Raw genomic sequence first — 17798 nt, 5'->3', positions numbered from 1 at the left:
TCCTGGCTAGGAATATAAATTCATTTATGGCAGTGTTTCTGCAACAAAATCAAATATGCCATAGTTAGATTTACAGAATTTCATACTACATGGTAACCTACCAAAGCTTCAAAGTCTACTTAAAATACTTTTTTAGGATATATCTTATTAAAATAATATTTGAGAACTACATATGACCTAAGTACATTTACATGAGATGCTACAAGAGGCACTCCAGCAGAATGGTTAGAACCATGAGCCAGGAGTCTCCCTAATCCACTGCTTTTAACTGTATGATCATAGGTAAGTCACTATTCTTTCTGTGCCTACATTTTGCTCATTTATGAAAAATGGATAAAAATTGTACTAACTCATCAAAGCAAAGTATTCTGGAACACTGCACCTATTCAGAAAGAAGTGGAGCAGTAAAATTCAGTAGGAAGCCTACTAAATAAGGGAGCACTTTCCACACCCATTCTGCTTTAAAAAAAAATCTGTACTCATTAGATTGCTTAAAGTGAGGATTAAATAGTTAATACATGTAAAGCACATATAAGCCCTTTATTAGTGCTTGCTATTTTGATTATTGCTAGTAATGTAGGAAGATAATAAACATGACTATAAATGGATGAGGTTACGCTGGATAGTGATAAATGCTGTGAAAAAGTGAAAAGGAGTTCCACTCCTACTACAATAGGGTAAAGTCTCTTATAACTCATCCCTCCCACTAATCACAACTATAAACTCTGATCTAAATTCAGAAACCTAGCCAAAACCAAACCAAAACTAAACAAAACCATCTCAGGGCTCTGAAAAGTATAAACACAGATGGAGTATGACAGGGAACTAAGACTTGGGAGAGGCAAGCAGCACAGGGGTGGGGGGAGTCCTGCATCGTCTGTTTTGCTTTCATGCCCTGGGGGTAGAAAATGACACATTACACAGCAGGGAACAAAGATGCCAGTGACCACAGATTTCCTATCAAAAACTAATGAGGCCAGAAAAAAGTAAAATAACAGTGAAAGAAAAGCACTGACAACTCAGATTCTTACATCCAGTGCAAATGTCTGTCACAAATGAAGGCAAAAAATAAAGACACTTTCAGATGGAGGGAAATTAACAGCATTTTCCATGAGTAGAACTGCACTACAAGACGGGTTAAAGGCAGTTCTTCTCATAGGTGGCCTTCATAAAAATGGGATCCTACTACTACACACATACTTATTAACAGTGAAAAGACATAAATCGAAAGACTGAGATAACTATAAAAACTGGAGAGGTAAGTGAGAAGGTAGATAACTGTACAGAATCAGTATTTTAAACAGAAAAATCATGAAATAGTAATGTAAGCATATTCCCTAGAGTAAGAGAGAGATCTACCAGAATTAAAAACAGAAAGTAATGACTTTCAGAGTAAGTCTAAAGGACTTAAGAATGGAGTAGAGAACTGCTTTCTTGCTTTTCATTACATAAGCCTGTTGTACTATTTGAGTCTTTTCATGTATATGTATTCCTGTGCTACAAATATATAAGGCAAATATACCTAATACAGTGCTGGGCAATTGGAAAATACACAATAAATGATCACTGATAACATTATTTTACTAAATCATTTACAGATTTGGTAAAGGAGAACTTTGGTACAAGTCAGCAAATTCAGGAAGATTTAAACAGAGTAACCTAAAGATTTCAGTGTAGAGTCTGACAATGTATATATGCATGGAATGATGAGAGAGTCAAGGAATAGATTGCTAGACATACTGGCAGTCCCAGGAAGGCTTATATTTTCATGAAGTTATCTGGCCAACGAGCCAATAAAGGGATATGGATTTTCAGAGCACAGAGGGTAGTATCCGTGGGAAGGTTAGCTGCATTGTGTAGATCAAACAATAAGAATGTGTGGTTCTTTTTAGACCTACTGTGTAAGTTCTGTAAATGTTTCTGAGGCCCTGTAATGTGAATTATAATTACCATCTAATAATGGTATTAAATAATGAGGTGCTCAATAGTGAGCACTTTTCTGGCCCTTAGGTAGAGGAAATTGTATAGCAGAGAGCAAAGCATTATTTTTTATTTTGCTTTTCAAGATGAATCAAGCCTATAAATATCCAGAATTGATGACTTTTCATTAGATGATATTTTCAGCTTAGTGAAGCAGTCTGGAAAATGGAGAATCCACTTGTTTCAAGTAACGTTAACTCATTTATCATTCCAAGAGACTATAATCAATCCAAGTAGTATCACCCCAAACAAAATATATGCCAATTATAAGCACCTTTCAACGCCCTTGAACTTACCTAGCAAGGCCTGAAGACTGGCAGACTTTTGGTTCTAATATCTACATTTAAAGTTCACTTGCAGGTAGAAGCTGCAAAGAGTACCCAAGGGAGTGACAAAAAGCTCACTCTTCCCACACTCACAGATCTCACCATCTGGTTAAGGGAACAGGGGATACTAAAAACTCAGCTGAATACAAAAAAATAAAAACAAAGACAGGAAAGAGAAAAGAAAGACTTACGGAGACCACACTCTTGGGAACGCCTCTACTTCTTCTTGTGTGTACTCATCTAGACGTTTGGGTACTTTTCGTGGTTGAGGAAGCTCTTCCACTAAATTCTTGAGAATATCTTCTGGTATATTCTACATTGAATAAACATTTAGGTTTAATTTTCTTGAAATATACTTAGTAATAAATTAGTGAGAATAAATATTAAACAACTAACAAAAAATATAGGGTGAGGAAAATACAATCTTCAAATGAAAACTTTGGGAAAATTCCTGAGAAGTATATTAGATCAATGATAGAAGTAATCTCACTACAGTAAGTTTAGTATCTTCCTCTTGACAAATATATTTCTCATGTTAAGTTAGATGCCTTCAATTTTGACAAATACTGAGTCACCTAAGTTCTAACTTTTTTTCTAAACACTGTTTAATTTATTCCCTGCTTTTCAACTGCAAAAAAAAAAAAAAAAAAAATCACTGCCTTGGCTCATTTTCATGATTTTTCATATGATGAGTAAATGTACTGGGCCTTTTGCTTCCAGTGCCATAATCTTTAAATCCATATTCCACGTTGTTGCCAGAAAAAGCTTTCAAAGGTGAAAATATGCTAGATTCCACACACACCCATGGCTCCTGAGTTACTAGTCTTCTCACCTTTCATGAATTGTCTACACTGAAATCCTGGTGATTTTATTAATGATATTCCCTCTGCCCAAAAAGACTCTCCCATGGCTATATATCTGAACATTCAGAAAAATGAAATAAGTAAAAGATATAAAAGTCTGAATTTGGGTAATGAAAAGAAAACTAAAGAGTCAAGTATATATTTGAGAGGTATTTTAAAAGAAATAATAGGAAATGAACTAAATAAAGAGAATGATAAAATGAAGAACATGAGTAACTGAAAGAATTAACATTTATATTGTGTTCATGATACAGAAATAAGGGAAAGGGAATTGTATTGTGAGTCTGGTTAAACTAATTTGGGAGACTTAATATTGAAATAATGGCAAGATACTAATATGGCAGTACCCTGTGGGGAAAGCAGATTTAATTCCCTCTTTTCATTACAGTATGTTCCTATAAATTTTCCACAAAAATGGTTATTACATAGAAATAAGAATCAAAATATAATTCTAAAATAGCTTTAAAGAATCACAGAGCTCTACTGTATTGTAAGCTAGTGCTAAAGCCTAATATGACAAAATTTTAATACTTTAAAAAATTTAAGTTGGCTTTTTAAAATTATGGTTTGGATAAGCTAAGTCACCATCAACATAAATGAAACACAATGAATACTACTGACAATCTGTTTCTACATGGAGAAGCTTTTTAAAATAAATATTTAACATTCCTTCCCCTGTATATTCATCTGCAATTATAATTACACAGAATCACAACAAGCAGAGGATGCCTGGATATATGAAATATTATTAAGTGACTCTAATTTTTTTTTTTTTACTTCCTGGAAGAGCCTACCTGCCAGTTTGATATTTATAAAAATTTATGAATATTTCACACTTTTTTGGGAAGCTATTCAAAATAATCCCTGTATCATTTTCAAAGACAGTTTCCAAAGTTGTCAAGTGCTTACTCAGCATAGAAAGTGTGGAAAATTGTAGGTTCCTAGTAAATGTTTGCTGAACTGAACAGCATTTTGACTGAATGTGCTTACCAGATTTCCTTATTATTAGAAGATTTCAAGGAAAGAATGGATGAAATGAATGTAAGATAAGAGGGACTCTCTTGTCCCCTCCTGGCTTGAGCCAGGAGCTCTGTCCTCTCACTTTCTCTCTAAATAAAACCCTCTGCCTTGTTCTTCTAAAAAAAGAAAAAAAGAAATGAATGTAAAATGAGGAACTAAAGTTGATCAGTAATTACACATGAAGCCAGAAAGAGGGGGAAGTGCCTCCTTTAATCTGTATATAAAAAAGATAACCCCAAAACATTAACTGATCTGTTTATGGAGATTTAAGAGTCTTCTCTTCAGAGCAGGTGATCAAACAAGAGAGGAATAAGGTAAAGAGTAAGAGTAGAAAAAAACACAGGGAAGAGGTGTTCATTTACTTTATTATTGTTTTTCTGCAATTTAAAAAAAAATTTCAAATATACAAAAAAATTGGGAGAATTAGGTGAACACTCATCTAACCTTCACCTAAGCTCACCAATTGCTAAAACAGGATGTTTGCTTTCTTTTTTTATCTCTATACAAACCCATGTACACAAATACTTTCTTTTTGGCTGAACCATTAGAGAGTAATCTGCCAATTTTCACCTCTAAATATAAGGATTGTCTCCTACATAACCACATTACAAATTCACATCCAAGAAAGTTAACATTGATGAAATACTATCTATTAACAAGTGTATATTCAAATTTCCCAAAATTGATCAAGACATATCATATACATCTTTTTTTCCCCAACCTAAGATCTAGTCAAGGATTATGTTACATTTAGTTATGTTATTATGTTTTTTACATATATAGTAAGTTATTCAGTCTAGTCTCCATTAATCTGAAGAGTCTCCTTGCTTTTCTTTAATGAAATTAATGTTTTTGAAGAATACATAATAATAATGCTGCAGAATATCTTTTTTTTTTTTTTTGATTTGTAGGATTGTTTCCTCACAATCAGATTTAGGTTAAATGCCTTTGGCAGAACACTATGTAGTTTATGATGGGTCTTCAGTGTTTCATTCACAGCAGGAGACACCTGTCAGTTCGTCACAGGCTGATGATACCTTGATCTCTTGGTTATGGTTGGTATTCACCAGACATCTTTAATGTAATAGTATCTTTTCCCTTTTCAAGTAGTAAGTATTCTGTGGCATGAGGTTCTGAAACTGTGTGACTATCCTGTTCCACAACAGTCTTACTCTTGTGTAAAAAAAAAAAATCTTTTACTACAGAATATGCTGATATTGGTGGCTTTTCTAATTCAGTATTACTTCCACATTTTTTAGATGACATTCTTCTCTAAAGAAAATCTTTTCCTTCTCTAGAAAGGAAAAGGGAAATTACAACAAGTTAAAAAATAATTTTTGGACTATCGTTGTAGGCTCATAGATTTTTATTTTCTATTCACTACATATTATTACCATTCATTTCAAGGCTTATACAATCCTGTATTTGGTCAGTGGAAACCAATTCAAGCTGCCTCCTACATCCTCTTAATATTTCTCCATCAGTTTTTGAGCACTGTCTTACTTTCTGTTACCTATTATTTTACTACTATAAACAAAACAGAAGTAATAATTGTATGCTTGTGTATACTCCATAATAGCTTTGTTTTTCCTCTGCTTCAGACTTAGAATCAACCATTTCCCCAGAGAGAACTGGGCTCCTTTTAATGTGGAATAGCACTTGGGAAACAAGATGCAGGCCCCAGTTGTGCTTACTTCTACTGGTGCTATCATCTTATGTTTTGAATATGTAAAATCTTAACATGATGAAAAAGTTCAAGTAAAACAATAATCTAAAAGATATTCTCCAAAAAATCTCACACTCTTCTCTACTCCTTGCATCTCTTTGTATTCATGCTCCAGTAAGGAGCCAAATTCATTTTCTCATTCTTCTGGTGTCTCTTTATGCAAAAGAAACAGATATACATGTGTGTGTAAACACACATATACACATATACATACAAAAGGTAGTGTGCTTATCTGTTTTTTTCACCTTGCTTATTTTCACTTAACATATCCTGGAAAGCACTGCTTATCAAGTCACAACAATATTTCGCATTCTTTTTAAAGAGCTGCATAGTATCAATTGAATGGATATAATATAGTTTACCCAATTTCTTATGAATAAACATTTATTTTTATCTTTTACTATTATTAATTATGTAGGAACAATAATCCTGTGCATATTCAGGGTAAATTGTTATAAATGAGATTTCTGGATCAAGCATGAATCCCCATATATATATATTTTGTTACATGTTACCATAATTCCCAGATTCCTTATGGGTTACACCATTTTGTACTCCCACCAGAAAAAATGAGTGTCTATTTCCCTATCGGCTTGACAAAAAAATGCATTGTCAGGCTTTTCAATTTTTAACAATCCATTTTTATGGAAATGGCTCATTTATTTTATGGTCTGAAATTATTTAAGTAATTTACTATTCAAATGAACTACCATGAATATGTAAAACATCCACACTGAAACCTGACTACCTTTTAACTGAGATAAATATTACTATTTTTTACTGTCTTTTAGAAATTAAGGTTTCTAAAAAATGTGACTACAATCAGAAATGTGCCAATACAATAGATTCCTGTGATTTCATGAAGGTCATTTACCCTTGTAAGATGCTGTTGTTTAGATGACAGTATGAACTTGTTACCTCAGAGGTAAAGTGAACTGTGGAAAATTATTCTACTCGTTCGTGCAAAGCAAAGTTAATGAATTAACCATTTTGATGAAAGCATGAATCATTTATTCATGTATTGTTGAAGCTAACAATAGAGCACTCAAGTCACTTGCATAGTTGACGTACTTGATATTCTGGGATGAATTTCTTTATCATTCCTCTAGAGGGAACTACAAGGACAACAATCATAACCACGGTAATGAGAGCAGTGAGCACCAAGCCCTGTTCTAAGCACTCTACAGCTGCTATCTCATTTACCCTTACAACAATCTTATGAAGTAGGTAACATCATTATGCCCATTTCACATATGAGAAAACAGAGATAATAAGCAACTAGCCCATGGCCATGAAAGTCAGTAAATTTTGGAGCATAGACTCCAATTCAGATAGTATGAATCCAGAGCCTTGACTCAGCTATGTTATAACAGTGTTGCATTATATTATACTAAAGAGAAAAGCTAAGTACTTAAAATAGTACAATAGTAATAAAAATGTTTATACTATTTTTTCAAGTACTTTCTAGCTGAATAAGTTGAATAGCAACAAGTGTTCTAAAGTCAAATCATAGGATAATTAGCAACCAAACCTTAGTTATTAATCCATGATTCACAGAGGTCTTGCTATTAGTTACATAAAAAGTAAACTAAATTCATACTTCTTTATAGTTGATGAAATTATCAGTGAGTACCCTCAAATTTGACAGGGGCTCTGATCATAGTTCCTTATTCAAAAGAAAAGTTATTAAAATGAAAAAAAAAACCAGAATTTACAGACTTTTAATTTTTAGGCCAATGACAGCTCACTTTATGATTTAAAACAAGAGCAATCATTATTATGGTTGTGTACCCTATAAAATACTGAAAATTTTTCAGAAGTTGACTTACGAAATTATTGAAAATAAGTCTACAGCAATTATTTTAAAAGGAGAGAAAGTATAATTGAAAATTTAGGAAAAGCATCATCACCAAGGACCAGTGACTCACCTCATCTGGGAAGAGGTGCAACCTCTGCATCAAAGTTCTCCTGTGCAGGTTTTTTGGCAGCATGCCATAAATGGCTAGTTTCACAATCTGAAAAATAAGTAAATGTAGGACTCAGTAAGAAAAATTTGACTTGGGATATAAAGAAAGCAAACCCATTTAGAGATAGTGATGAAAATGGGTGGGCTAAGATTCAATAGGAGTATGAAGGGAAAGAAACTGAGCCCTAAGTAGCTATGTGGCAGCAAAAGAAATGGGAGTTTTATTATTTTGTACATTACTGTTTTCTTTAGGCTCTATTTAATTTCTTTAGAAAAAGGACAAAAAAGAAGACATTTAAAATTACGTACGTGCCAATTTCCACTAGAATAAGAAATTCTCTAAGCTTATAGAAGAACCTGTGGCTCAAATAATCTGAGTCACATGCTGAGTAGAGAAGAGCCTAGGAAGACCTTAATACTGTTTCTAAGACATAAACCAAGCCTGACCATACAGTTACACCACTGACTCCACCAGTCACAAATATACAACAGTGATAATGTAATGATTGACATTCACTGAAAACTTACTGTGTGTACAGTGGTCAGTGCATGACATTTGTTATCTTGTTTAAAAACAAAATGCTGAGTCTTATTTTACAAATGGGGAAATTAGCAAGGTTAAAGAATTCCCCCAATTTCATATATCTAGTAAGTGGTGGTATTAGAAATCAAGCTAGGTAGTCTTACTCCTGGAGACTCTATTTAAAATATAGATATATCTTACTAAATTAAAAAAAACTAAAAATCAGTCCTGTAGTCACACAGGCCACATTTCAAGTGGCCAACTGCCACATGTGACTAGTGGTTACTGTATTTGACAGTGTAGAAATAGAACATTCCCATCAAGGCAGAAATTTCTACTGAACGGCACTGAACTAGATATTAGTCTTGAAAATTTCAATGTTTCAGCAGTCTTGAGTAGAACCTCACAATGTTAAGACTACTCAGCATCTTTTCTGGATAAGCAAGGTATTATGTCTTATGAATATCATCTTAAAATTTTATTTTATTAGTAGGATTACATAGCATTTGGTTTTCCTGCTCTTAAAAAAAATTTAGTTGTATTAACTTGAGTTAATAAGCTGGTATTTAAAAAATCTGCCCTTCTAAAAAATCCAAACATAGAACTCAAATTAAGGAAAGCTAGAAAATGTGGAAAGGTTACATACAAGCTGGTGGGAGAGACAAACATATATACCCAAAGAACAAATATGATGCAACATGCACATGCAATCAAGTAATTCTAGCTATATAGACCTGCACGTAAGTTCTAAGGCATTCGGGAAGTGAGAACAAGAGAAGGTTAATAAATATTAAAGATCTTCATCATATAATCTGTACCCAGGGCAAGTGCCATTCATTTCACACAAAATAACTTCATTAACTATAGGAGATGAAAAAACATAAGAAAGGAACTGTGTTCAAAGAAAAATATTAGAATTGATCTTCTATGTAATTGTAAAAATTTTGAGATATTTAGTAACCTACTAATAACTTTAACATGTATCAATTTATATGTTAATAATTGTGAGATGTACCAATAATCAGAAGGATGCATTATGAAACGAATTCTATGAGAAGCTACATATACTAAGTACTGCTTAGCAAATTATGTCTGCTGGCAGAAGACCTACTGTTTCAGACAAATACTTAGTGTTTGGTTTGGAAGAAAAATAACTGACCTCTTCCTTAACATGCAATTCTTTTTCAAAATACAAAGTCAAAATTAAGACTTAAAAAAAAATTGGGATCCCTTAATTAGGTAATAATTCAAATGTATTTAACTCTGAAATATTTGCCAAGGCTTCCTCAAATACTTGGTAAAGAATTTCAGTCTTTGTTTGTAAGAAACAATAATTTGAAACAATTTCTTCAAATGTTAACCAATGCCAAATTCTTAACATCAAAAGGTTGGACTATACTGCCTCCTAGTGTGCAGTGAGCATGCCTGGATAAAATAGAAGATTAAGACTTGAAAATATTTAATGATATTTATGAAATATTAAAACTATAATTTGTGGTATATATTGTCAGCAGCCCTTGCAACTTCTTAATACCATTACATAGAATCCATATTAATACTCAAAATGGGATATTTCACTTGACCTGTAGTAGTCTAAAAACATGTTGTAAAACAGAACTTCAAATATTTCTTAAGCAATCTGAGTATGTTTTTATAAAATAGATATGAATGACAAAAAGTAAAAATAAATAGTAAAGCATGGAATTCTAAATGTTATGTCAGGCCTTATTATAATAGATACATTCCTGTCTCCCATCCCCAAGAAAATTTTTGGAATTACTGCAATGAAATGGTTGCATCCTGACAATAGACATTTATTTTTATTCACCATTTTAGGGAAATTAAGAAAATTCTTAAAGAAATTGCAACACTTTACTCATTTATGAATGTATTTATGTAGAAGGCTAAAGTAGTTCCTAGTGGGGAAAATGCTATCTGTCCTATGAATATAGTTCAAAGACTGGGTTATTAAGAGTTAAGGAAGGAAAAATAAAATTGTTAAATGGCAACTGGAGGCTTTGCTTTTAGCACTATTGAGGACTAATATTCAGGTTATAAATTTCTCTTGTCTATAACTCAAATGATAAAGTAATAAAACATTAGTGAAGCTATTAATACTGTTTTTAAATGTCTTTTATAAAGCATGGAACCAACTGGAGGCCAGAAATAGAAGAAAGTACTAGAAAAAAAAAATAGTCCTTGAGCTGGCATTTGTCCTGAGGACATCAGTTAGTGCAGGGCTGGGGTTTGAAGGGACTACTGCTTTGGGGTCAGGAACTAGTATGATCCTACAAAGACTCCCTCATAAATCTAGATTTTCAATAGAAAGGCAATATCCAGGGTGTGAAGTGGGGAACAAAAAATAAAAGTCTTTCCTGATAGGTAACTGCTAACTCTGGTCTCACAAGACTTTGAGGCCCAAAATTCACCTTTTTTATGGAGATCAAAAATCCAGAAGTCTAAACTATAGCATAAAGGTCTTGGGTTGGTACAGACCCATTCACTTGTCAGAAGCTAAGTAAATCTTTTCTGGGGAAATTCATTTTTAACATAGATCTCAAAGAATTCCTAGAGATGAAGCTCCAAGGTCCATGAGCTTACCAAGTGTCCTGAGCAGAAACAATAAATGGCAGATCCACAAAGACCACAAATATTAGAATCAGATAAGAACTGAGGGAACAGAAAGACTATCAAAACTGATCAGCAAACTTGAAAAAGAAACAAACAGGAAAATTCTTAAAAAACAAAAATTAAATTAGGAACTCAATGGAAGGGTTAATCTGATTAGACATGGGTAAAAAGATTATTAGAGAATTAGAACATAAATCTAAAGAAATTATTAACAATGTAGCAGAGACAGGAAGACTTTCATAAAATATGAAAGGGGGCTAATGAATCATGCACAATAAAATGAGATGGTCTACTCAAGTATAATCAGATTTCCAAAGGGAAAGAACAGATGGAGAATAAAGGGAGCCATACCAGAAGATATAAGAACTGACAAATTTTCAGAAGGGAAAATGTCAATCTTAATGCAAATTAAATAATAAGACTTAAAAAGGAACACGAAAATCAAAGCCAGCAGAAAGATCTTAGAAGTAATCAGAAGTAAAAGGCAGAATTCACACAAAGAAACAGTTAAACTGACATCTGACTTATCAAGAGTGATAACAAAAGCTAAAATCTGTTTGGATAACAGCTTCAAAAAGCTGAGAGAAAAAAATGGTTATCCAGAATTGCACATATAAGCTAAACTCACTTTCAAGAATGAAAATAAAAATAAAGAGAGTTTCAGACAAAAAAGGAGAGTTCTAGGAATAGCAACAGGAAGTACTTCTAGGAGAAGGAAACTGATCCCAGAAGGAAGGCTGAGTTACATGAAGGGATCTGTATGCAAGAAAAATCATTAAAAAATTCCTAATTGTATAAAATAATAATGAGAATGTTGAATTGCAAGAGTTTTAAAAAATCTTAGAGAAAGTATATAGGTTGGGAGGGAGAGAGGATGTTAAAGATCTTCTAGGGACCTTGATTTGATTTTGGAAGAAAGTAAAGATATTTAGTAATCGTAGACTTCTAAAGAGCAAAATCAATGCAAAAGAAGGGGAAAAGACCTAGCTCTTTAAACTTTAAACTGTAAAATGATAAATCAGGCAAAAGAAGGTTGATATTACTACATTAATAAAAATAAAGTAGACCGCACATTAAAAAACATTATTGGAGATAAAGAGGATCTGGAGATAAAGGGGTCAGATTTGGGGAGAATAGTGGTAGACCACTTGGTTCTGAAGTTGAGATCATAGTCTAAGCATAGCTGATCAATTCATATATACCCTGATCACTCTTTAGGAGGATTGTAAATCCAAATTTAAATTCATCTAACACTAACTCTTCAAAACATACAAAGCAAAAACTGACAGAACTATAAGGAAATAATGACAAATCCATAATTGAGATTTTAACATAATCTTTCAGGTAATCAAATCAAATGAACAAAAAAAAGTAAGAATATAAGATTGGAACAACATACTTAGCATATTTGACATAATGGACATAGAAACATATATATATATATACATATCAACATATCCTTCCTCCTCTCTCTCTCTTTCTCTCACTCCCCAAACCATTTTCAGCAAATATATCATACCATATTCTAGGTAATCATGCAGGGCTCATGAAATTAAAATGAAAAGCAAAATGATTCTTTTGTAAAGGTAAAACAGAGTAACAGATAGTAATTGGAAAATACATAGAATTGAATGACAATGAAATAATACTTATCAAAGCTTGTGTGAAGGATTTATAGCCTTGAATGCTAGCTTCATTAGATGAGAAGACAGAAAAAAACAGTATCTGAATCAGTCTTTCCATGGATGACAAATAATAAAAAATACAATAGACTTACAGCCACTGGATCCTTCTGGTGAAGTTGAGCAGCTGTTACTTGTTTAAATCCACCTGGGTAGCTGTTAAAAGAAGCAAGGGCATTAAAACTGGGAGTAGGCTATGGTATAGTATTCTTGAAATGCAATTCTTTTGTAATCAACTATTTTTATCATGAAATTATATTTGTTCCTGGAAACTGTGCTGTTTATTAGTGTATTAATAATTAAGTAGTAAACTATGCTATTTGAAATGCTATTAAGTGGTCAACTATCATTTTTTCATAAAAAGTTCCCTATTATGGAAAATTTCTTCGCATTAATTATTTGTATTTCTATTGGAATTTAAAGTTATTCCTCATTCATTCATTCACTCATTATGGTTTATTTATCACTACTTGAATTAAGAAAGAAAAAGCAATGTGCCAAAAGAATTCATATTCTCTGCAAAACTGGACAAAATGTCTATATAAGCTAGGGGTCAGATTTGGGGAGAATAGTGGTAGATGACTTGGTTCTGAAGTTGAGACCATACTCAGCATGATCATGATCATGTTTCCTATTAACAGTTGGTAAAAGACCATTAAGAGTTATATGTTGGACTTATGTAATAAAATATTTCATTGTGTTCAGATCAAATTATATATAAAATGGATAACTGAAAGGCTTAAAATATATATACATATTTGGGATAGTATTGGAGGCAGTTTAGTAACTTGTATCCTCCAGATCCAGATCTGGAATCTAGGTTTGCTAGTGGCACCAAAAAAATATTAGTCAACTCCTTTCACCTCTTCATCTGAGTTTACTGATATAAGAAAACTGGTTATCTTTCCCATCTACCTCTCAAGACTTTGATGAAAGTCAAATGAGAAAATGTTTGTGCAAGTGATTAAGAAATTTAAAACAAAAACAATATACATACAGATTTAAGTTTTTATTACACTGAATAGATGGATAAAGCCAAAATGATTTTAGAGGAAGGGGTAAAGAAAATGTAAAATCAGTGGACTCTTCAAGAAAAGTTAAAGTACCTAAATGTGATTCCTTTCGTAAGCTTCTGTCAACAAGACTTGAAAATATTTTAAAGATGACTAAAAGAACATTTCAGGAGTAAATTTAAGAGAGCAAATTTAGAAGTCTGATGAGTAAAATGGATAATTGTCAAACTGATATCCTTTGTTTCATGAAATTTCAGCTTCAGAAAAAGAAATACCTGTCTAGACTTCTGTTCCTATATTCTTTCTCTCCATGGAAAAAAATACTCTACACCTTCTATGCCAAAGATTATCTTTCTGTTTTGAACACTGGAATGGCAAATTCTAAAGCATAATACCATTTACATGATATTTTAAGAGTTTGGACTTTATCCTGTAGGATTTGGAGAGCTATTATAAAATTCTGAGTAAGGGAATGACTTGGGTAATGTAATACTCAGTTGATTTTTACTGGTGACAAAATGCCTACGTTTCTTCTCCAGAAGGGGACAGCCTGAATAGAGGAAAATTTGTTTCAAATATGTGCCAAGATTTTCTTGATTCAAATTAATTCAGTAAACACTTACTGGATAAAAAAGTTAATAGTGGATTAATATTTTAATAGGTAAAATGTTCAGAGAAAGTGAAAAGGAAAGCATTGAGACATTATTTTAATGCAAGTGTAAATAATCAGGATGCCCATCAAGATAGCAGAGACTTACTATTTTTAAATTATTCTTAATGATAATATTGCAACAGTACAGTCTTGTAGTAACAAGCATTCTTATGTACTATTAGTGTAACAGTAAACTGATGCTTGGAAATACGTAAGGATAAAAAGGATAAGTACAGTGTATGAAACCTGAAAATTATCATCCCTTTGATCCTGAAGTTCATTACATTTCTGGCTTTATTTTAAATAACCCTATGTATTAAGAAAACTTTATGAAAAAATGTCTTCCAGTTCTTTTTGTTTGTTTTTTGTTTTGTTTTTCTTACTCTTTTGTTATTATTTTTTATTTTGATATCATTAATGTACAATTACTTGAACATTATGGTTACTAGACTTCCCCTATTATCAAGTTCTCCCCTACATACCCCATTACAGTCACTGTCCATCAGCATAGTAAGATGCTATAGAATCATTACTTGTCTTCTCTGTATATACTGCCTTCCCCATGTCTCCCCCCACCTACATTATGTGTACTAATCCTAATGCCCTGTTTTCACCCTTATCCCTTCCTTCCCACCCATCCTCCCCAGTCCCTTTCCCTTTGGTAACTGTTAGTCCATTCTTGGGTTCTGTGATTCTGCCGCTGTTTTGTTCCTTCAGCTTTTTCTTTGTTCTTATACTCCACAGATGAGTGAAATCATTTGATACTTGTCTTTCTCTGCCCGGCTTATTTCACTGAGCATAATACCCTCTAGCTCCATCCATGTTGTTGCAAATGGTAGGATTTGTTTTCTTCTTATTGCTGAATAATATTCCATTGTGTATATGTGCCACATCTTCTTTATCCATTCATCTACTGATGGACACTTAGGTTGCTTCCATTTCTTGGCTATTGTAAATAGTGCTGCGATAAACATAGGGGTGCATATATCTTTTTCAAACTGGGCTGCTGCATTCTTAGGGTAAATTTCTAGAAGTGGAATTCCTGGGTCAAATGGTATTTCTATTTTGAGTTTTTTGAGGAACCTCCATACTGCTTTCCTCAATGGTTGAACTAGTTTACATTCCCACCAGCAGTGTAGGAGGGTTCCCCTTTCTCCACATCCTCACCAACATTTGTTGCTGTTTGTCTTTTGGATGTTGGCCATCCTAACTGGTGTGAGGTGATACCTCATTGTGGTTTTAATTTGCATTTCTCTGATGATTAGTGATGTGGAGCATCTTTTCATGTGTCTGTTGGCCATCTGAATTTCTTTGGAAAAGTGTCTTGTTCAGATCCTATGCCATTTTTTTATTGGATTATTTGGTTTTTGTTTGTTGAGGTGCATGAGCTCTTTATATATTTTGGATGTCAACCCTTTATCAGATCTGTCATTTATGAATATATTCTCCCATACTGTAGGATACCTTTTTGTTCTACTGATGGCATCCTTTGCTGTACAGAAGCTTTTTAGTTTCATATAGTCTCACTTGTTCATTTTTGCTTTTTTTTCCCTTGCCCAGAGAGATATGTTCATGAAAAAGTTGCTCATGTTTATATCCAAGAGATTTTTGCCTCTATTTTTTTCTAAGAGTTTTATGGTTTCATGACTTACATTCAGGTCTTTGATCCATTTTGAGTTTACTTTTGTGTATGGGGTTAGACAATAATCCAGTTTCATTCTCTTACATGTAGCTGTCCAGTTTTGCCAACACCAGCTGTTGAAGAGGCTGTCGTTTCCCCATTGTATATCCACGGCTCCTTTATCATACATTAATTGACCATATATGCTTGGGTTTCTATCTGGACTCTCTAGTCTGTTCCACTGGTCTGTGAGTCTGTTCTTGTGCCAGTACCAAATTGTCTTGATTACTGTGGCTTTGTAGTAGATCTTGAAGTCAGGGAGCATAATTCCCCCTGCTTTATTCTTCCTTCTCAGGATTACTTAGGCTATTCGGGGTCTTTTGTGGTTCCATATGAATTTTAGAACTATTTGCTCTAGTTGATTGAAGAAGGCTGTAGGTATTTTGATAGGGACTGCATTGAATCTGTAGATTGCTTTAGGCAAGATGGCCATTTTGACAATATTAATTCTTCCTAGCCAAGAGCATGGGATGAATTTCCATTTATTAGTGTCCTCTTTAATTTCTTTTAAGAGTGTCCCATAGTTTTCAGGGTATAGATCTTTCACTTCCTTGGTTTGGTTTATTCCTAGGTATTTTATTCTTTTTGATGCAATTGTGAATGGAATTGTTTTCCTGATTTCTCTTTCTGCTAGGTTATCATTAGTGTATAGGAATGTTCCAGCACTTTTATAAAAGTAAAATTTTAATTAAAATAGAGCAATGATTAAGTGTAGTAAATCATATTGTGTACTAGTACACAGTGACTGAAAAGAAAAGGTATAAAAAAGGCTTTTTAAGAATTTAAAGGGGAAAAGGATATAAACTTGTATACATAATAAAATGCTGAGTCATAGGATAAAAGGTGATTTTTAGTTCTTTAAATTTTTCTGTATTTTCTAAATTAGCATGTACTGAACTACAAATAGAAAGTCAAGTTTTGAATTCATAACTGTAATAAAGTATTATGAGCACTATAATAGTGCTATGTCCAGTGAAGTGAAGACACTAAGTGAAAAGTCAATAGAAACAGAGAAACATAATTAACACTATGGGGGAGGAGGAAATAGGCAAGGCTTCCAGAAGAGGTAACACCTGAACCAGGTTTTAATGGATTAACATGGAGTAAACGTGAGGTACTGCAGTTGGATTAAAATGCAACCAAAACACACAGAAAAGAGATATGGCTGAATAGCAGCATTTTTGGGAAAGACTTGGTTTTAGCTGATAGTGAACTGTACCACACGGCGATATGGACTTGAAGAGAAGTTCTGCAATAGAGGACTGCTTAACAGAAAGATGGAGTCACATGATACCAGAAAACCAGAAGATGACAGCCAGTTGAGTGTATTTAGTTAAGAAAGATACTGACGAGGAATGATTATTAGTCCTCCTCTTTGGGCACTGTAAAATAGAGAAAAGTGACCAAAATACAATGGGGATTTGTGAAGGGAAGCCATATAAAGCACTTTAAAGGAATTATAGATATGTAGCCTGGAAAAAAGACACAGCAGTGGGCACTTGCTGATGACGTCTCAAAATTATCTGAAGGATGTCCTGTGGAAGAGATGTGATTATTTTACACTGTCCCAAGACCAATGTGAAAGCTAGAGAAAAATGAATTATGATTCCATAGCATAAAGCTCTTTCTAAAATTAAGACCATTACAAAGTGGGATGAATGGGTTGCCTCATGAGCTAAGAGATCGTTATTATTTAAACATAGGCAGAGAGATCTGTATCTTGAAAGGTGTGTAA

The 17798-nt window shown here is 33.2% G+C and overlaps 1 protein-coding gene across 1 annotated transcript in view; it reads right to left on the bottom strand.

Moving 5' to 3' along the window:
• The window catches only part of MRPL13 (mitochondrial ribosomal protein L13), a 39815-nt gene that overhangs the window by 8887 nt on the left and 13130 nt on the right, over window positions 1-17798 (bottom strand). The window contains exons 4-6 of the mRNA XM_036876424.2: window positions 12813-12873; window positions 7844-7930; window positions 2498-2619 (exon numbers count right to left, since the gene is read on the bottom strand). Of these exons, the coding sequence (XP_036732319.1) occupies window positions 2498-2619; window positions 7844-7930; window positions 12813-12873 (270 nt within the window). The remainder of the gene's footprint in view (window positions 1-2497; window positions 2620-7843; window positions 7931-12812; window positions 12874-17798) is intronic.

This window comes from Manis pentadactyla, chromosome 3 (genome assembly GCF_030020395.1).
Source record: "Manis pentadactyla isolate mManPen7 chromosome 3, mManPen7.hap1, whole genome shotgun sequence".
Classification (NCBI taxonomy): domain Eukaryota; kingdom Metazoa; phylum Chordata; class Mammalia; order Pholidota; family Manidae; genus Manis; species Manis pentadactyla.
The sequence above is the reverse complement of the archived record's forward strand: the minus strand, read 5'-3'. Positions and strand labels throughout refer to the sequence as shown.